This window comes from Artemia franciscana, chromosome 10 (genome assembly GCF_032884065.1).
Source record: "Artemia franciscana chromosome 10, ASM3288406v1, whole genome shotgun sequence".
NCBI lineage: Eukaryota > Metazoa > Arthropoda > Branchiopoda > Anostraca > Artemiidae > Artemia > Artemia franciscana.
The window spans coordinates 3464189-3486155 of NC_088872.1; the positions used below are offsets into that span (position 1 = coordinate 3464189).

General features: G+C 34.3%; 1 protein-coding gene across 4 annotated transcripts in view; it reads left to right on the forward strand.

Annotated features, from left to right (window-relative positions):
* The window catches only part of LOC136031662 (neogenin-like), a 159492-nt gene that overhangs the window by 129123 nt on the left and 8402 nt on the right, over positions 1 to 21967 (forward strand). For 2 of the 4 annotated variants that reach the window (XM_065711330.1, XM_065711331.1), the window contains exons 17-21: positions 2424 to 2780; positions 5991 to 6171; positions 8774 to 9000; positions 11556 to 11663; positions 19184 to 19406. In XM_065711330.1, coding sequence (XP_065567402.1) covers positions 2424 to 2780; positions 5991 to 6171; positions 8774 to 9000; positions 11556 to 11663; positions 19184 to 19406 — 1096 coding nt within the window. The remainder of the gene's footprint in view (positions 1 to 2423; positions 2781 to 5990; positions 6172 to 8773; positions 9001 to 11555; positions 11664 to 19183; positions 19407 to 21967) is intronic. The other 2 variants (XM_065711334.1, XM_065711333.1) reach the window with 1 other exon arrangement.

Sequence of the window (21967 nt, forward strand, 5' to 3'; positions counted from 1 at the left end):
GATACACACCAAAAGATTGATAGTGATTCTGAGAAGGCTCTTATTTTTAACCAAATTTTTTCTTCAGTTTTGTTAAAACATAGCCAATTCATTCAAATGAAGCTAATTTTGCATCTCAAGTAGAGTCGATTGTGTCGCCGGACATTCTTGTTCCATTGATGATTCAGATTTCTCATTGACTGATGTTTATACTATTCTTATAAAATTGGATGCGTCTAAAGCGCCGGATAGAGACGGTTTCCCGAACATAATGATAAGACAAATTGCTCATGTAATTGCAGACCCACTTACCTATATATTTAACTTGTCTTTGGCGCATGGACTGTGTCCGTCAGGGTGGAAGAAGGCCTTGGTAAAGCCACTTCACAAAAGTGGCTCCAGGTCAGATTTTAAAAACTATCGGCCAATTTCAGTTACGTCTATTTTTTGCCGAGTGATGGAAACGTTGATTGTTTCACGCGTTCAAAAGTATTTTGACGGAAATCATCTTTGGAATCCTGCTCAGCATGGTTTTCGAAAAAATAGGTCTTGTAATACTCAGCTTCTTGAGGTTATTTTGGACTTTCAACGTTTTGCCGATTTAGCTATACCCTTTGACTGCATTTACATCGACTTCTCGAAGGCTTTCGACAAAGTCTCAATAACCACCCTTCTTAAAAAATGTGCAGCTTATAAATTGGGTAAAAAAAAAACAATTGCATTTATTGCTGATTATCTAAATGGACGAACTCAGCAGGTTGTTGTTGGTGAAGTTATGTCATCCTCAATTGATGTGTCAAGCGAAGTCCCCCAGGGTAGCTGCCTGGGTCCAATTTTATTTTGTCTATTTGTTAATGATCTGCCTTCCTCTGTTCAGCATTCTACTGTCAAGATGTTCGCGGATGATGTAAAACTTTATCTACCAGTACGAGACCAAAACGATGTGCAACTTTTACAGCAGGATCATGAGTCTCTAACTTATTGATGCGAATCTAATTCCATGTTCATAAACCCTTCTAAGTGTGTTGTTCTACACTATGCTCGTAAACTCCCACTTGTGCATACTTACCAGCTGTCTGGCATACGAATCCCTTCTAACGAAATAGTGCGTGACCTTGGCGTTTACTTTGATATCCAATTGAAATTTGATAAGCATGTTTCGGAAATTGTAAAGAATGCAAATTATCGTTTATCGTCTATAAGGAGAAGCTTTAGTAGGTTTAACCTTCGTAATTTCTTACTACTATACAAATCAATGGTCCGCCCTCTTCTCGAGTGTAATACTTCTGTTTGGTTTCCATTAAGTCTAACGGATGAGCATAGGATAGAAAAGGTTCACAGAAGGGCCACTAGATTGGTCCCATACCTTCAGCGCCTTTCCTATCCGCAGAGACTTTCTAGACTTCAACTCCCGTCGTTGAAGTTTCGTAGACGTCGCAATGACCTTGTAAATGTGTTTCGTATAATTAAAGGAGTGGATGATGTTGATCCAAATTTATTTTTTAAATTTAGCCATTATCACTCTACTCGTCAGCATGATTATAAATTATATCCCCCAAAACCACTGAAAAAAAATGGTCAATTATCTTTCGTTAGTAGAGTTGCCGGACCATGGAATGGTTTGCCTTTGGAGGTTGTCGAGGCAGAGAGTGTTCGAATTTTTAAGAGTGTATTAGTAAATACGCCTTTTTATTTAGACGCTTTTGTTGTGTAGTGTCGTATTATTTAGAAGTTTTTGCTGTTTAGTTTGTCGTTGCCAATTTACTTTAGATTAGTATTATGATTTTGTGTTTTTGTGTTTTTGCGACAAGCATTAATGCTTACCGCTATTCGTAATAATAAATAAATGAATAAATAACGTGATACTTGATACACAAAGTAGCCGTTTCGGCTATGTTTCATGATACTCAGTGGCAGTTCTTCTTCTTGGTTACAGTAACTTCTTACTTTGCTCTTTGAAATCCTATTCTATATATTGCTGCTGAGGATATAACGAATATTTTTGGCTCATTCATTTGTCACTGATGTTGATTACGAAATTCGTTTATGTTGGCTATTTAGCTGAGAATAAAACATTTGTACAACTTTACTCAAGTATAAAAGAGAAATTTTTTATTCTAATATCTCCTCTACGTCCCTCAGTTTGTAAAGAAAATATAATTTTATGATCGAAAAAAAGAACAAAAAATTGAGGCTATTGGCTGTACGGAGGAATTCGCTTCAAAAGGTTTGCAAGCTTCGCTTGATCGCATAATTTTTGAAAGTTACCTAAATAGATCAACTCTTTAAGACTTTCTTTTTTTTTATTTCATGATTAATCGTGTCCTTCTTGTTGGGTATAGAACTCATTTGTAATGTCAAACGATATACCTGATGATTTATTGCTCATGGACCCTAGTGAATTTTAGTATTTTTGTTAATATAGAGCTTATTCTCATTTCCAGGAAGAAGAGAAAGTGCTTGGTCACTAGTTGTGCTCAACACGACTTTTGAAGCTGCACCAAGTTCTGCACCACGAGATTTAACCGTAGTGCCCATGGAAGACAACCCCACAATGATTAACTTAAACTGGCAACCTCCAAAACAACCCAATGGACAAATCACTGGATATGTTATATTTTATACAACAGATAATAGCCAAAGAGATCGTGATTGGGTTGTTGAAGCAATTGTTGGTGACAAAATGACAACATTGATCAAAGGACTCACTTTAGATACGACCTACTTTTTTAAGATTCAAGCAAGAAATAATAAAGGATATGGACCGCTTTCTCCCGTTGTTACTTACAGAACAGGAGCCGGTAAGCCATATGATGGACGGCTTTCTTTTTTTTATAGCGAGGATTTTTTTTCTTTACTTTAATTTTTGTTAAATTTTTTGTGATCTACAATCATCACTTACGAGGTATAATAAGCTATTTTTCGACAATGTATATGCTAAACAATTCTACTTGAATTAGTCTCGGAAGACTTTCTTTAATGGGGTAATTTCCTTAATGGGCTAGCCTATTAACGGGCTAAATAGGCCATTTAAAATTCGCTATAGGCCAAAAAGATTCCATTTTAAATTTTTAATGAGAGCTTGAAATTTTTCAATAAGAAAAGTAGAAAAAAATATTGTAAGTATATCTGTGAATATGCAGCAGTTTCCTAATGCCCAGGGGACAAAAGCGTTAATTAAAGCAGGTAAAAAAAAAAAAAAAAAAACAACAACAGCATAATAACGAGTTAAAGGCAAATGATGTGAAGGTAGTTTCATTATAGAGCCAATTTAAAAAATAATTAAAAAAAAGAGATATATAAAGATATGATTGGTCATATAATCTCAGTTTTCAAGACTCTTTGAGACTTCACATGGAAAGCTGGCACTTATGAATAAAATTTATACACGATTTCGCTTTACGTCAAAACTTAGGCATGAACGTTAGCTTTCTGGAACAAGGAAATTTAAGATTGAGAAAGTATAGACGAATTATAACAAGTCTTTTTAATCCCCTCCACATTGAAATGTGTTTATTGACGAGTAAATAAAGTAATTAAAAGATAGACATTCAAATGAAAATACAAGAGATGAAATAAAAAGAAAACAAACAATTATTTAGACATTTTCCAGGCACGGATGTAGGCTTTGAATGGATTTACAAATGAATTTGATATTACGAATTCATTTAAAATATTCAATTTTCAATATTGAATATTTACAAATATTCAGGCAAGGGCATTGCATTTCTAAAGAAAAGAAATATTGCCATTAAGGAATAAACAAACGGGGGGGGGGGGGGGGTATGCAGTATGCGAAATAAAAAGAAAATTAACTTACATAATGTATAAACCAAATACAACATGGGAAATAAGAAATTATGATGCTTCTCATAAACACCAACACTATAAAAAATGGATGCAGTTACAACACGCTTTCTATGCTTTTGAAATCTTGTTGACATTTCGTCCATTTTCTCTGTACTACCAAATACTATTTATTTCTTAGTGAAGTAAGTATTCTTGATCCATGTAGGAAGGAAAAAAAAAAGCTTACAGTATCTGAAAAACTGTATCAGGCTTTCGGTTTTGTAAGAAAAAAAAAAACAAAAACAAATCAAATATTATGTGATAAAAGGAATGTATAGAGATTTTGAAAAAAAAGAGATGAATAAAAAAAAACATCATAAAAGAAAAAAAGATCTTAAGCGTCTTAAAAATCTAGGAGGTATGCTTCTGCAAATAACAAGCATTCTATTATACTTACTCTTGTGGTAAATATAAACAATATTCGCGCACCTTTGGGCCGCCGTGTATGATGTAGCCAGTTTTGTTTCACAGTGAGCTGCGTTAGTAGTAGTAATATTATCTATGACGCCTCCTTCCTGCTCAAGAAAAGTTTATATTTATCAATTTCTTTATTTATATGTTTTATATTTGAGGTTAGAACATATGATGGTCAATACTTGGAATATAAAGTGTATTCACTGCATAATTCCACGTTCACAGTGTTTATCACTATATTTTTTTTTTGTCGTTTAATGAAGAATTATATTTATTAGATATGTTTTCCAAAGCACCTACTGCAACCTGTTACACCACCTCACTGCACTTAAAACTCCAATAAAAGGTCGCGTGCTCCTCCTCCACCTGAATTTATTGAAAGTTTCTCTCTTTAGGCCTACCCCTTCCCATGAAATCCCAATTTTACTTATGATCTTCTTTACGAGCCCACCTCACTTGCGGACGACCTGCTTTTCGCTTGGCCCTATATGGATGGGCAATAAGCCCAACTTTTGGCTTTCTGTAATCCTTCATCCCTTAGTCCTGCCCTAGTCATCTCAAGCTTTCTTTCATTATAGCCCTAAAAAGTAAGACCAGTACCAGTGCTAATGGAGACAAACTATATGTTTATCAGTTTTAGACCATTTTAGTTTAATAATTTTTATCAGTGCTTTAGCTTTGTGCAAACCATCACAGTATATAAATGGTTATCTTTTGTTTCATGCAATTAATAATAAACGTTCTGACTAAAGGTTTCCTGATATTTCTGTAAAAAATGTACTCACTACAACCAGGTGTGTTGTATTGGGTCGATTTGGGAATAAGGTTGCTTCACTCATTGAAACTTGTGAGATGAGGACCCTGCTACTATTCAGGGAAAGTTTTGAAAGTTTTGCCTTAATTGTTTACCCTTCAAATAATCTTATTTTTTTATTTTCTCGACTATACCCCCCATCCTCGAAGAAGTCCCCATGAATATCTCTATATGTGCCTAGTTGGTTCTGCATATGAATTGCCTTTCTTTATAAGTGAATGGAGTTAGAATTTCCTCATGAATTGAAGTCAGAGCCCAAGTGAAACGTTAAAGAATAAAAATAAATAAAGAGTTTGCTTTAGAGCTGAACTCCTGAAAATAAGGAAAGTTGAGTCAAATTGGATCTTAATGAAATTTGATGACCTCTTCATTTTGAAAATCTATTATTTTTAAGATGTCCTTCTAATTTTACGTACTTTTAATCATCTCAACATTGGCTGTCTTAATAATCCCCTGCACCCCTTACCCCAGCCAAATCCTCATGAATATCCAAATTTGTGCCTAGTTGGCTTTGTAAATGGAATTTTTTTCTAGAAGTGGAATGGAGTTAGAATGTCTTCAAGAATTGAAGTCACAGCCCAAATGAAATATTAACGAATAAAAACAAAGAAAGAGTTGTATTATATGTCAAACCCCTGAAAATAAGGGGAGCTGCGTTGGATTTGGTTTAATTTTTGGATGGCTCGAACGACTTGGATATATTTCGGGTTGTTGCACAGAGTAAAGTTGGTAGAAAAATGAAGTGCTACAACTTCTCTCTAAAGGTGTAATAAAACTTTAAATATTTGAAAGCTGTATAAAATGTGACGTGTATATTTGCATTGGAATTTTATTCCTTATTCTAAGAAATATTTATAATTTGTTGTATTCCTTTTTTGATTGCTATACACTTTTCCATTTCCATTGTTAATATTTATGGTTCTTTTACTTTCAGCCCATGGTCTAAGCTCCCTAAGCTTAGGTGACTCTCGTGGTGGTATATCAAATGCACTGCTATATATAATACTTGGAGCGTCTGGAGGAATTATTTTAATACTGCTAGCCATACTTCTTGTTTTTGCCTGCAAACGCAAAACTGGGTCGAGAGATGAATCTCCAGATCGATCAAAGAAGGGGTAGCTATTTTTTTTATTTTTTTTTTGTCATGTAGAAGGAAATAATTTTTTGTTTCATTTCGTTCCTTGTTCATTTTGAAAATTCATTCTGTTTTCTTTTTCCGTCTACTTTTTCTTTTACGTTCGTCTGACTGTCTTTTTTTTCGATTATAATGGACTTCAGTAATATAGTGATTGATTGGTTCGGAGACGAGAGAAGAAGAAAATCTTCTAGCATAATCGAGGTCGCGGTTACTTAAAAGTAATCGAGGTTACTTAAAATCGAGGTTAAAAATCGAGGCATAATCGAGGTAACTTCAGGCCGTAGATGACTCATAGATTATAACCTTTAGCTGTTTCTACTTTGCAGGTAGTAAATTACTTGGTATGATGATATTTTTTAGACATAGAGATGATGCAAAAAAGTTTTAAGAGAAGAACAGTGCGGTTTTCGGAAGGGTAGAGGATATGTAGATCAAATTCTCACTCTTGGGTTAATAATCGAGAAACACCTGAGTCATCATCACCTTTATCTTCAATTTTGTAGATTATGAGCAAGTGTTCAACTCAGTTGATAAAAGAGCTTTAACGAAGGTCTTATCCTTGTATGATATACCAGACAAAAACATAAAAGTGATTAGTGCTGTGTACGAGAATACCACTGCTGTGGTTAAGGTAGGAAATGAAGTTAGTAACTGGTTTCGTATTAAAGCAGGGGTTAAGTAGTTTTTTTGTTCTGTCTCCGTTTGTATGGATTTTTTTGATGGACTCTGTCTTAAGAAGTACAGAAAAGAGAATGGGAGAAGACTGGATCAAATGAGGAAGAAATTATTTCCTGGACTTAGATTATGCTGATGATGAATAAAATGAATGCAATTTTAAAGGTTTTGCGAGTTCTGGCTGCTAGAATAGGTTTGAGAATGAATGTTAAGAAGACCAAATCGCTAAGGCTAGGAATAAGTGAAGATGTAAAGGTGAAGTTGGGCAACAAATATATCGATCAAGTGGATAGCTTAACCTTGGTAGTAATATTGGCAAAGACGGAGGAGCAGTAAAGATGTTAAGAAGACCAAGTCGCTAAGGCTAGGAATAAGTGACGATGTAAAGTGAAGTTGGGCAACAAAAAGATCGATCAAGTGGAAAGCTCAACTTACCTTGGGAGTAATATTGGTAAAGACGGAGGAGCAGTAAAGATGTTAAAAGTAGAATAACCAAGGCTCAAGAGGTTTTTTCACACTTGAAAAAGGTTTGGAAGAAAATGAAGATAATTGTGGGAGCCAAGATTAGGATATTGGAAGCTACAGTGATGACAGTGGTCAAATATGGCCCTGAAGCATGGGCGCTCCGAAAAACGGAAGAAGATTTGCTAGAATGTTTTCCAGAGAAATTGCCTATGGATTATTTGATGGTTCGGCTGACTGACCGTGTTTCAAACAATAGCCTGTACGAAAAGTTTGATCCAATCCCAATTTCTAGGGCTATAATAAAAAAAGTTAGAGATGGTTAGGGCATGTTTTGCGAATTAAGGGTGACAGATTGCCAAAAAATGTCCTTTTCAGCAAACCGTATAGAGCTAAACGGAAAGCAAGTAGTGCAGTGTTGAGCTGGGAGAATGCCATAAAGACAGATATAAAGGAAATGGGAGCTTCCTGGGAGGGCGTGAAGAGGGAAGCTTTGAATAGACTAGGACGGGGGAGGAGCGTGCATAGCTGCATTGGCCTCAGGTGACTAGGTGAGGCTCAGGCAGCTCAGGTGGCATTAGACCTATTATTTAAGAAATTAAGATCTTTAAGTATTTTATTTAAAGTTTGTTCTTGTTGAATATACTTTCTTAAGGGCATAGTTCATTTTATATATATTATGCAATCTCTCTATCTCCCTTCCTCTCTGTTGCTCTTTCTCCCTTGCTCTTTCTCTTTCTTCGTCTCTCCCTCTCCTCCTCTATTTCTCCCTCCCTTTCTGCCTCTCTTTCTCCCTCCCCTTCTCCTTATCTTTCTCTTTCCTTCTCCCTCTTTCTCCATCCATCTTCCTCCTTATCTCTCACCCTCTCTCTTTTCTTTGTCCCTCTCTTTACCCCTCTTTCTCTGCATATCTCTTTCATCCTTTCTTTCTCTTTCATTTTTACTATTCTCTGTTCTCCTAATATTAAAGGTCTATCTCAGTCAACTAATTATTAGCAATGAACATTTTGAGGTATCAATCTTCTTCTTAGTATAATTTATTTTTTTATCAGCCATTTTAGCATTTTTCCATTAATAATGGTGTCTTACTGGGAATAAAGTTTTCAGATGACAAATTAATTAGATGAAAAACCGAGAAAGAGACGAAAATTTGGCATAAGACGCCTTACAGTATTCAAAGGGCCTTTGTCAGTTCACTGTTGTTTAATATTCTTTAATTATCTGTTTTTATTTATCTACTTCAGTTTCTGTACTTTTATAATCATTTTCATTTTTTTTTCTTCGATGTTTGTATAGGCACTTTAAAGGAACAGTTTGTCCAAAAAACCCGCCCGGTCTCTTTCTTTTTTTCTTTTTAATCTTTTTCTACCTTTATTCTGTTTCTATAATCATTTTTTTTTTAATCCATTAAAAGTGGTACTTTCTCTATGCTTTTCTCTTAGCTACGTTAAAGGAACAATGCGTCCTGAAAATCCTCCTGACCTATGGATACATCATGATAAAATGGAAATGCGAACACTTGATAAGCAACGTTCTGGTTCTCAAAGTACTGTTGATCCACTGCCGAGGCTGTCCCAAGATTTAGACTCAATTGATGGCGGAATTTCTGCTACAGGCCTGCGAGCAAATGATTCTCTCGACAGAAGAGGCTATTCTTCAGCTTATATGGGTATGTTTTTTCCACCCAATTCTGTGATATTATCATGATTGTAGCTGTAGTGCCCTTAGTAACGAAGGACTAAAAAGTGCAATATATATATATATATATATATATATATATATATATATATATATATATATATATATATATATATATATATATATATATATACAAATTAATAAAGGACTGGGAAGTGAAAAAAATTCCCATATCGAGCTGATTCAGTAAGGGTAACTCTTATCTAAATTATTGTTAATAGTAAAAGGACATTTTGAAAACAAATTTAAGGAAATTTAGAAAAATGACATGGAACTAAAAAATTGGCATCAGATTGATATAAAACTCCATTGGAGTCGCCCTGGCTAAAAACCCTAATAAGGAAAGTTCTAGTCTCCTGTTTCAAACTGGAAGTCTTAAGGATAGACAGTGCAATGTAATTGTTTCTTGCATGCACAGGAGAAGGGGTGTCGAACACATGTCGGACCAAATAAAAAAAAGGTTGTTTTGCCAGAAAACTGTTACTTTTTTTCTGAATTAACATATGCGCAATTATCGCTCATTTTATAAGATAGGTGGGAAAAAAGTTAAAATGGTTTTTGTACCGTGTTTCCTGCCAACGATGTAATTTTATCCAATTAAAAATTATTAATTTTTATTATTTTATCGTTGATTTTTAATTATTAATTATTTTCAGTTATTCTTTAATAAAAAAGATTTTATAGTTATTAATTAGAAAATAGCCTGCTTCTTTCGTCTATCTTTTTCTTCTTCTACTAATCTTATGCATGAGATTTCTGCCTCTCTCATATGCACTGGCATTTTAGGTATATTTTTTCTTCTTTTATTTATCAGTATAGAATTTTGTTCCCTTTTGAAGGGTTAGGTCCAACCAAAGACCTATAGACACCAAATAATGCCATTTTAAGCAATCTTTTTGCGTCTTTTCTTTGTTGATGAAATACAACTTATATAAATAGACCTTAGACAAGAAATACATAACTATAGCCCAGCTATTGTAGCCCAAAGGCTCCTATGCTTGCTTTGGAATAGCGTGGCTTAAGTTCAAATCTTGGTTGCTGCATTGAAAGTTATTTGCATGTGCACTTCTATCATAAAAACTTTAGTTGCTACAGCAAAACGGCAAAGGGCCTGGGGTCCAATCTTAACTTTCACAGAGCCCAGAATTGCAAGGAGATCTTGCATTAACGCCCTCAAATAATCAAACAAAGAGAGGAGGAATATAGCCTACTTGGACTATAATTGCTACTCTTGAAACAATTTTGTTTTGTGAGAACATTTTTCATCTAAGGTTTCTCAACGTAGTTTTACCTGAGTCATAGTGTTGTATACGCGTAAAGTCTCTGTTAACAGAAAACTAATTTCTGTTATGGTATAGCCGCTTAAAACCGTTTCTTACAAAATTTTACACGAAATTTTGGATGGACTGCTGACTCATACGTGAAGTTACTCATATAAACATTTTAGAGTTGACGAAGGATTTGGAACGGAAATTAGTATTCTACCAGTTACTTGTATCTAAAAATTTTGTCTTTTATTTTAAATAAATATAGTCAAACTTAGATCACTAAATTTTAAGGAAAGTATACCACTGTGAAGCGCACTTACTGTTAAATTTGAAGATTTGCACTTCCTTCCTGAACAGCGTTGCCATCTAATTTTTTAATGCACAGAACTGGATGTTTTCAGTGAACCATCCATCGATAACCATTAAGAAGTAAGAACTTCAAAAACCGCAAATCTTAATGTCGTTTTTAATAACTTAAAAATGACAATAAGAATGTGTTGGTAACAATAAGTATATTAGTAACCGGTTCATTGCCTTTTAGTTACTGGACTTTAAAGATATTTATACATTTTTATAAAATTTAAGGATATTATATAAGCTATATATGAGAAAGTTTCAGCAAAATAAATGTTAGATTTTTATATTTTTTGTTCTTCCCCTCACAAAGTAACGACGTGTGAAATCGCTTAAAATCTAGTTATTTAATAGAATTCTATAGAATTTTAAAGAATCTGCCGAATTTTAAGGTCTTCATTTCAGACTTCGGGCACCAAAGATCACTGTTTTCATCTATCTAACGGCTGTATCCTTCTATGACGAATTAGTGCCCGTTATGATAAGTTCTTAAATAATGGTCGTAACTATGTTCTAAGATAGCTGATTTGTACTAACCGCTCCGATAATTTTTTTCCAAATATGTACTTTATTTGACCTGGACTCATTGCCCTACTGAGCTTACTTCTTGATTATCTGTCATATGTAGGATTTTGAAGCGAATAGAACGTTAAAATGCCCTTATAGCCAATCATATACATTCTCTCTGCGGTGATCTGAGTCGCACTTGACTTAGAGGGATTATACCAGCATTATGAGTCTTCCAATAAAAGGTCTGTGGGTCAAACTATACATCATTATTTTGTTCTTAGACTTAGCGTATGATTTGCCTTTTTTTATGGAATTATTTCGCTGTAGGCCTATATGCTGCATGCGCTTTTTATATTTTGTTTTGCCTTTAATTTCTGTTTTATTTTGTCTATAGGCGACTCTGTGAGTGATATCAGTAGAAGTTCAACTAATTCAGGATATCGTAAAGCTCGCCGCACTAAACCTTTAATGTTACCCATACTAACTCAGCTGCCTCGCGATTGTAAGTTTCGTGTTCTTTTCTTAACTAACTGCTTGTTTTTTAGTTCGATTCTCTTTCGATTTTTTTTCTAATTCGTGTACGATGATGAAAAAAAATGAAGATTCTAGTTGAATTTCAAAACGAATATTTTTCCGTTACAGACAAAGGTCTGTGGCTGCCTTGATATCCTTGAGGTGTCAATTGAGATAGGATAATTTGACGAAAGGAGAAATAATGAAAAAGGAAAGAGCCTAATGGAATAGGGCCTGTGGCTACTTTGGTGGCTTTGCTCTGCCCTTTCAAATATCATAAATGAAATTCAAAAGTAGGAGCGTGACAAAGGATGGATTGTGGTTACCTCGATGCCCTTTGTATGTTCGTTCGGGTTGTTTTTTTTTTTTTTTCAAAAAGAAAGATGGTAAAGAGACACCGTGGCTGTTTTGATGTCCTTGCTTCTCAAATATTGTGAATATTGATTAAAAAGAAAAGGGCATAACAGAGGAGGGGCTGGGGGCACCTCGATACTCTTTATCGCTCTCTTCATATTGATTTTTTTTTTTTTTAAAGAAAGGAGTATAACAGTTGAGGTACTGGGGCTGCTTCGATGTTTTTTTGTGTTCAGATATCATACATACCTGTTGAAAAAGAAATGAGCATAACAAAGGATTAGTTGTGGCTGCCTTGATGCCCTTCGCGGGTCCCTTTAATTTTTTTTTCAAAAATAGAGGAGCATAACTGAGGAGTTGATATGGCTGCTTCGATACCCTTCGCGGGTCCCTTTAATTTTTTTTTAAAAATAGAGGAGCATAACTGAGGAGTTGATATGGCTGCTTCGATACCCCTCGCGGGTCCCTTTAATTTTTTTTCAAAAATATAGGAGCATAACTGAGGAGTTGATATGGCTGCTTCGATACCCTTATTGCGTCCCTCGTAATATAACAAAAAAATATTTAAGAAAAATAATAATAATGAAAATGATATGAGAATAACAGAGAAGGGGCTCTGGCTGTCTTGGTGTCCTGGCTTTGCTCTTCGGAATCTAATCCAATCTTTATTGAAGAAAGAAGTAATAATGAATTCTAAAAGAACATAACAGCGGAGAAGTTGCTGCTTGCTTTGGAGCTATTGCCCTTCAAATAGACTAAATATTTATTGAAAAAGAAGGAGCAGTAATGAAAAAGAAAAAAAGCGTTGGAAGGGGCTGGGACTGCCCCGATGTTTTCCCTGGGCTCCTTGAAATAGGAATTTTTTCTAAGAAAAAACAATTACTAAGAAGAAATAGGTATAACAGAGGAGGGGCAATGGCTGTCTCGATGTTGTGGCAGTGCCCTTCGAAATATGACAAATACTTTTCTTAGAGAATAGAGTGATAATGAAACGAAATAAGTGTAACGAAGAGCGGCTATGGTCTCGATGTCCGTGCTGTGTCCCTTAAAAAGAATATTTTTCTTTTTTACTGAAAGGAGTAATAACGAAAAAAAAAATGTAAAAAGCGAAGTGCTGTAGTTGCTTTGATATCCTTTTTGTCTCCATTGTAATAGAATATATGAAAAAATAGTTAAGGAAGAAGCATAATAGAGGAAGAACTGCTTCTATATCGGTACCCTTGATATGCTACTACTAATGCTATAACAAGTCACTGCAGCACCAAGCCGCCTGAGGCGAACACAGCTACGCGAGCTCATCTACATCCCAATCTATTAAACGCCCCCCTCTTTACACCCTCCCAAGAAGTTTCCTTTTTCCTTAAATCTTTCCTTACGACTTTTTCCCACCCTATTCGGGGACAACTTCTTTTTGTTTGTCCCTAGGCGGTTGGATGACGAGGACTATCATTGGCAATCTATCATCCTTCATCCGCAGAACGTTCCATAGTCATTTCAATTATTCTCGTTATAGACTTAGAAAGCTGGATTGAACCACATTTGTCGTACAGCTTACTGTTTGAGATACGGTCAGTCAGTCGGGTACTCAAAACAATCTATTGGCGATTTCTCTGGAAAACATATTGCAAATCCTCCCCTTTTTCTTAGAGCACCCGCGCTTCAGAACCATACTTGACTAATGTCATCAATTTAGCTTCCAATATTCTAAGTTTGGTTCTCAGAATTATCAATTTATTCTATTTTTAACATTTTCACCATAAAGGAACATAAGTGAGAAGTGCTACGGTTACCATGGTGACCATGCCATGTCCCTTCAAACAGAATATATTGAAAAGGGAAAGAGCTGAATAAAAATAAACATTAGAGGGGGATTTTCAGTATCTGGTAAACAATTATGCTGCTGAAAATTAAAATGAAAAATAACGTTTAAAGACTCGAACAAAACCAGCAGTAAAAAAAGATCCTGTAAAATAGATCGCGTCCTTCATTGTACCACAATAAGCACGCTTTTGAATGAAAGTCCCCCCCCCCCCGTATGATTTCCCAGCACCAAGCGAAAATCAGCCCAAAATCAATACAATTTTCCTAGAACAGCCAAGGATAGGCTAGACTACCATTGGTAAGTGCTAGAATTGAACAAAACAATATATACCACCGCCAACTAACCAATTTCCCATTTAAAAGAAATATAAATGCTTTGTAAATGAAAATAATCATTGTAATTAAACAAAATGAATGACTATGTTGTCGATCTCCGCTTATCTGAATTAGGATGAAATAACCAAAAGTTCACATAGAAGTAATTTTAAAACCTTATATTTACCTTGAATCATTTCATTGTTACCATTTATATTTTCTTTTTTGTCATTGGGCCATCATAGCCCAGTTAGGCTGTATAGTCGAAAGTTGTTGTGAGAGTAAACAATTAATACTTTTCAATACTGCAAAAAATACTTGAATAATTTTTAAATATTGTTTTAATTAATACTTTTAATACTTCTGAAATTCTTTTATTTTATTTATCCTTCCTTTTTTCAGCGGCTGGAAATAAACTTCCTCTTTTTTTTCTTCACAGTTTGCATCCTTTTTGCCATCGTGTTTACACAACTACCCTTTCTCGTCACCGGCATAGACCGTTATCGGTTATCGTTACCGGTCATTTATTTTAGATTTAGCAATCGTCTTTGTTTTCTTTCTGAGAAGTATTTTATTTGAATTTCAGTTAAGGTTCCGATAATGAAAAACAAAGAAATTACAATGAAACATGAAAAAGGCTTTTTGAAAAAAAGCTTTTCCTTTTTGAAAAATAAGATTGCGTGTTGAAAGCCAATTTGACCAACAAACTCACTTTTTATTCTGAGGCTTTATCCTCACAATTAATATTGTGAAACGTTTCACATATCGAACCGATTTATACCGAATTGGACGGTCAAAACCTCATTAAAACCTCAGAACGATTTATATCGAATCTTCGATGAAAACTATGTCGAATACCTTTCATTTTCGTCATTGGATGGTAAAGCTGACTTAAATATGACTGCCATAGCCTCTGCCTTTCTTAGATATACAATGCACAGTTTTTGTCAAAAAAGGGATTTTAGTCTCAACACTATGTTTGGTACTTGCAAAAGTGCATAGATATAACAATTTCCTTTAAAATAGGTCTCTAAACAACTTTCTATTATGTTCCAGCGTCCTGCTAACAGTGGAGGAAAATGAAAAGAGGGCCCATCAGTGCTGCTCATTTAAAAAGGCGATTTTCTTTGTTTTTCAAGCGAGGGGATTGTGAGGTTCCTGTATAAGTTTTTTGCCCATAGGAACTCCAATGGTGTACCTTTTTGTTTTGATCCGACACAGTTTTTTACGAGTGTCAGGATTTTTCTCAAATCTAAATTTGTTTTCAGAATAACATTTTACTATTAAGACTAATCTAGATACTACTTATTATTCCTGATTTTGCTGGAAATAACAATTTTTTTAATAGCCTCTTCTCTTTTTAAACTTATTTTTAATTCTTAGTTACTATGGGCCGTGGTTCGTTTCTTTCTAAGCTGTGGCTACTGCTGCAACCATGATTCGTGAAGTTCTTAGATCTGAAGCTTTAGCACTAAAGAACTTTGCTGCTTTTAACTCTAGGCTTTCACAAATATATTCCCAGAAAAATAAGGATTAATTCATAGATTTTTTTATTTAAGTTCATTAATAAAATAATTACATAACATTTTTTATTTTCGTGTGCTGAAGGAATTTTTGAAAGGAAGTTTAACTAATGTCTTTTCAAACGTGCCTTCATTTTTTAGTATGTTTTTAGTATTTTTTAGTATGTTTCTATGCAACCATCAAGGAGAAAATGATATAAGCAAAATAAAACACACATTACATAAATAAGATTATTTATATTTTGTAATTTCATAAAGTTTTTTCATCTTCATCCCCTCCCCACCCTCCTATCAAAACATACTGCTGAAATTTAAATATCCCGTTCCTTTATTTTATTATCTTCTATCATATCTCCTATCAAACATAATCTCCTATCAAAACATACTGCTGAAATTTAAATATCCCGTTCCTTTATTTTATGATCTCCTATCATATCTCCTATCAAACATAATCTCCTATCAAAACATACTGCTGAAATTTAAATAGCCCGTTTCTTTATTTTATGATCTCCTAACATATCACCTATCAAACATAATCTCCTATCAAAACATACTGCTGAAATTTAAATATCCCGTTTCTTTATTTTATGATCTCCTATCATATCTCCTATCAAACATAGTCTCCTATCAAAACATACTGCTGAAATTTAAATATCCCGTTTCTTTATTTTATGATCTCCTATCATATCTCCTATCAAATATAATCTCATATCAAAACATACTGCTGAAATTTAAATAGCCCGTTTCTTTATTTTATGATCTCCTATCATAGCTCCTATCAAATATAATCTCATATCAAAACATACTGCTGAAATTTAAATAGCCCGTTTCTTTATTTTATGATCTCCTATCATATCTCCTATCAAATATAATCTCCTATCAAAACCTACTGCTGAAATTTAAATATCCCGTTCATTTATTTTATGATCTCCTATCATATCTCCTATCAAATATAATCTCATATCAAAACATACTGCTGAAATTTAAATAGCCAGTTTCTTTATTTTATGATCTCCTATCATATCTCCTATCAAATATAATCTCATATCAAAACATACTGCTGAAATTTAAATAGCCCGTTTCTTTATTTTATGATCTCCTATCATATCTCCTATCAAATATAATCTCATATCAAAACATACTGCTGAAATTTAAATAGCCCGTTTCTTTATTTTATGATTTCCTATCATATCTCCTATCAAATATACATATCAAAACATACTGCTGAAATTTAAATAGCCCGTTTCTTTATTTTATGATCTCCTATCATATCTCCTATCAAATATAATCTCATATCAAAACATACCGGTGAAATTTAAATAGCCCGTTTCTTTATTTTATGATCTCCTATCATATCTCCTATCAAATATAATCTCCTATCAAAACATACTGCTGAAATTTAAATATCCCGTTTCTTTATTTTATGATCTCCTATCATAGCTCCTATCAAATATAATCTCATATCAAAACATACTGCTGAAATTTAAATAGCCTGTTTCTTTATTTTATGATTTCCTATCATATCTCCTATCAAATATAATCTCCTATCAAAACATACTGCTGAAATTTAAATAGCCCGTTTCTTTATTTTATGATCTCCTATCATATCTCCTATCAAATAAAATCTCATATCAAAACATACTGCTGAAATTTAAATATCCCGTTTCTTTATTTTATGATCTCCTATCATATCTCCTATCAAATATAATCTCCTATCAAAACATACTGCTGAAATCTAAATATCCCGTTTCTTTATTTTATGATCTCCTATCATATCTCCTATCAAATATAATCTCATATCAAAACATACCGGTGAAATTTAAATAGCCCGTTTCTTTATTTTATGATCTCCTATCATATCTCCTATCAAATATAATCTCCTATCAAAACATACTGCTGAAATTTAAATATCCCGTTTCTTTATTTTACGATCTCCTATCATATCTCCTATCAAATATAATCTCCTATCAAAACATACTGCTGAAATTTAAATAGCCCGTTTCTTTATTTTATGATCTCCTATCATAGCTCCTATCAAATATAATCTCATATCAAAACATACTGCTGAAATTTAAATAGCCCGTTTCTTTATTTTATGATTTCCTATCATATCTCCTATCAAATATAATCTCCTATCAAAACATACTGCTGAAATTTAAATAGCCCGTTTCTTTATTTTATGATCTCCTATCATATCTCCTATCAAATATAATCTCCTATCAAAACATACTGCTGAAATTTAAATAGCCCGTTTCTTTATTTTATGATCTCCTATCATAGCTCCTATCAAATATAATCTCATATCAAAACATACTGCTGAAATTTAAATAGCCCGTTCCTTTATTTTATTATCTTCTATCATATCTCCTATCAAACATAATCTCCTATCAAAACATACTGCTGAAATTTAAATATCCCGTTTCTTTATTTTATGATCTCCTATCATATCTCCTATCAAATATAATCTCATATTAAAACATACTGCTGAAATTTAAATAGCCCGTTTCTTTATTTTATGATCTCCTATCATATCTCCTATCAAACATAATCTCCTATCAAAACATACTGCTGAAATTTAAATATCCCGTTTCTTTATTTTATGATCTCCTATCAAATATAATCTCATATCAAAACATACTGCTGAAATTTAAATATCCCGTTCATTTATTTTACAGCCTATATATAGTCTTCTGAGACCTCTGAGTAAAACTATAACAGTGGTATAACAAAACATTACAATTGAAACATATTAGCCTGTAAGATCCCCTTTTAATCTTTCAATCCCCCTCCATTGAACAGTTATGATTTTGTACATACATGAAAAGCATCTAGTGCTATAACACGTAATGTTCTGGCTTAAAATCGTCTAATTATTCTGATATTTGCACTAAAGGATATAATGTTTGGGTTCTTTTACGGGTTTAGAGGGGAGAGCTCAATACTAAAAATACAGCGACTATAGGTAACTCGATAACTTGAAATTCTCGATATCTCGAATAATTTCAATCCCCTTGGAAATTAGAAAAACTTGTCCAAGTCGAAAACCATGGCATGTGTGTAGTTTATATGAAGTCTATAATACAATAATAAAGTTATTCTTAACTTCGTAGTGGTTGTAGTGAGAAAATTTAGCGATTTTCTACCTCTGTAATTTGAATTTTATTTGGCTTACCTCTATAACTCGTTATATTTATAAGTCGAAATTTATGTAGAATGACCACCATAACTCAAAATATGCATAAGTTGAACTATACCTAACTCGATGAAAAATCGAGGTCCCGTGAATTTCGAGTTAGCGAGAGTCAATTGTATTCTGTTCTGTATTATGACTTTACAAGCTAAATTATGTTAAACAATGAAGGATGTAGCGCAGATAATTTTGAAATTCTGTGTATGGACGTTTGGAAACGTAGCATAAAATATAAATAAATCATATAAAACTATTCAATTTTGTATTATAAAAAATGAAGCACGCTAACATAATATGACTCCTTAGGTGTATCCACTCCAATCCCGACTGCCGTTAGCCAGCCGTCAACCTTAGAAGGTCGTGCTTTTGGTGGACCTTCAGCCAGAACGGTATCCCAACCTGGAGGTCGAGTGACTACAGGACTTAATGACACAGGTTATAATACACAGAGCAGTTACGATAGCAGATCATCTATTGTTGGCATACCCGCTTCAGTGCCTAGTGTCATACATCAAACTAGTGCTTATAGGTAAGTCCTAAGTATTCTAAACATAACCGTGATTGTATTATTATACAGCCGTTTCTTCATAAAAGAAACATTGGCCTCAATTTAGGATTAAGTGGGGGTGTATTTTTTTTTAATTAAAAGACTAAAAAAGATTGTTGTCGTTGAAAAGACAAAAAAGGTGTGTTTCAATGAAAATGAAAAAAAAGATGTAAAAAAATAGAAGAGGAGCAGTATAATCTAGGATGAGGGTGTGTTCTCCGTCAATTAGAGTCATTGGGGTGGGTATTAAAAGCTTTACAATCTGTTTCAAAAGGTATTGCATGAAAGTTATCGTATGACATCACTTTCAACTAACCAGAGTTCAGTTTCCACTGAGAAAAAGTTATTGGAAGGGAAAGTGGCATTTTTTCAATGAAAATACCAAAAAGACCTTTAAATGAAAACACCAAAAAAGGCTTTTTCGAAAAATATAGGGGGGAGAGGGTAAAATAACCTTGAAAGGGCGCGTGCCCTCCTTGAATTAATCTCATCGGGAAGCAACCAGTTGTAAAAAAAAAAAAAAATACAAAAACTACATCAAAAGCATAGATGGCGAGAAAACCAAGCACTTTTAAAAGCTAAATAAACAATAGAAATAAAATAAAGCAATTTCTGAATAAATTCCTAATTATTAGAATCTCTAAGGAGAAAATCTGCCATCAGCTCCACATGATGGCAGACTCTTGAAGCTCGGCAAAATGTATATGGAGTTCCACATGATGACAGACTTGAAGTAGTTGAAATGTTCTGCTGTATTTTATTTTCATATGTACCATTTCCGGAAATAGGATGGGGTGCAGAAACGAGAAACAGAGTCGACAAATGTTTTTTTATAAAACAAGTAATAATCGGCATTTGATTTTTATGCCACTTGGTATTTACCAAGTGACATATAGCGATCGCAATCTCTGTCAGTCTGTCGGTCTGTCTGTCTGTCGGTCCTGATTTTGCTAGTTCGGGCACTTCCAGATAAGCTAGGACAATCAAAATTGGCAGGCGCATCAGGGACCGGACCAATTTAAATTAGTAATAGTCGCTTCCCCGATTCGACCATCTAGGGGGGGGGGGGAGTGGAATGACCGTTAATTCGGAAAAATTCGAAAAATAAGATATTTTTAACTTACCAACGGGTTATCGGATCCTAATGAAATTGGATGTTTAGGAGGACCTCGTTTCTCAGAGCTCTTATTTTAAATCCCGACCAGATCCGATGACATTGGGGGGAGTTGGAGGGGAAACCGTAAATCTTGGAAAACGCATAGAATTGAGAAATAGGAATGGAACTTGGTTGGCAGAATAAGCACAAATCCTAGATACATGATTGACATAACTCTATCGGATCCGCTCTCTTTAGGTGAGATGGGGTGGGGGGATTTCTAGTGCTTAAGCGAGTTTGGTGCTTCTGTACGTGCGAGGACGATTAAAATTGATAGGCGTGTCAGGGAACTGCATAAATTGACTTGATAACAGTCGTTTCCCCGATTCGACCATCTGGGGGGGGGGGAGGCTGGAGAGAGGGTAAATCGTGAAAAATGAGGTATGTTCATCTCACGAATGGGTGATAAGATCTTAATGAAATTTGATATATAGAAAGATTTTATGTCTCAGATCGTCCATTTTCAATTCGGATCGGATCAGTGGACATTGGGGGTGGAGGGGGGACACGGAAATCTTGGAAACTGAAAATCTTGGAAACCGAAAATCTTGGAAAACGGTTAGAGTGGAGAGGTCGGGATGAAACTTGATGGGAAGAGTATATATATATATATATATATATATATATATATATATATATATATATATATATATATATATATATATATATATATATATATATATATATATATATATATATATATATATATACTAGCTGTTGGGGTGGCGCTTCGCGCCACCCCAACACCTAGTTGGTGGGGGCGCTTCGCGCCCCCCCCCAAGCCCCCCCGCGCGCGTAAGTCGTTACGCGCCATAATAGTTACGCGCCATTGTAGTTGTGTCCCTATGTCCCACCTGTGAATATAGATAGATATATATATATATGGTTTTAACTACGTAAAACTTGCGAATATACAACATTCTTTGCTGTCCCATTGTCTTTGCATATAAATAGATTGTCAGGTTTACCGACTCTTGAACATGCAACATATAATGGTCCATGGGAAAACAATCTGTATTCAGATCTATACCTCATGATTCTAATGATTGCCCTTGAGCTTTGTTGATGGTGATTGCTAATCGACCATTCCCTGTCCCGGTGTCCCGGTCGTCATTTACATCCCCCTGTTTCCTCCGGTGTCCCCGTTGTAGTTGTGTCCCTGTGTCCCGGTCGTCATTTATATTCCCTGTGTCCCGGTCGTCATTTGTATCCCGGTGTCCCGGTCTGTATATACATTCGTTTTTTAGTTTTGTTTTTCTCCTTTATTTTTTTCCTTTTTTTTTCTTTTTTAGCTTATTTAGATTTTTAGATTTTTTAGTTTTTTTATTAGTTTTTAGTTTTTTTTTCTTTTTAGTTTTTTTGTCCCGGTCGTCATTTATATCCCCCT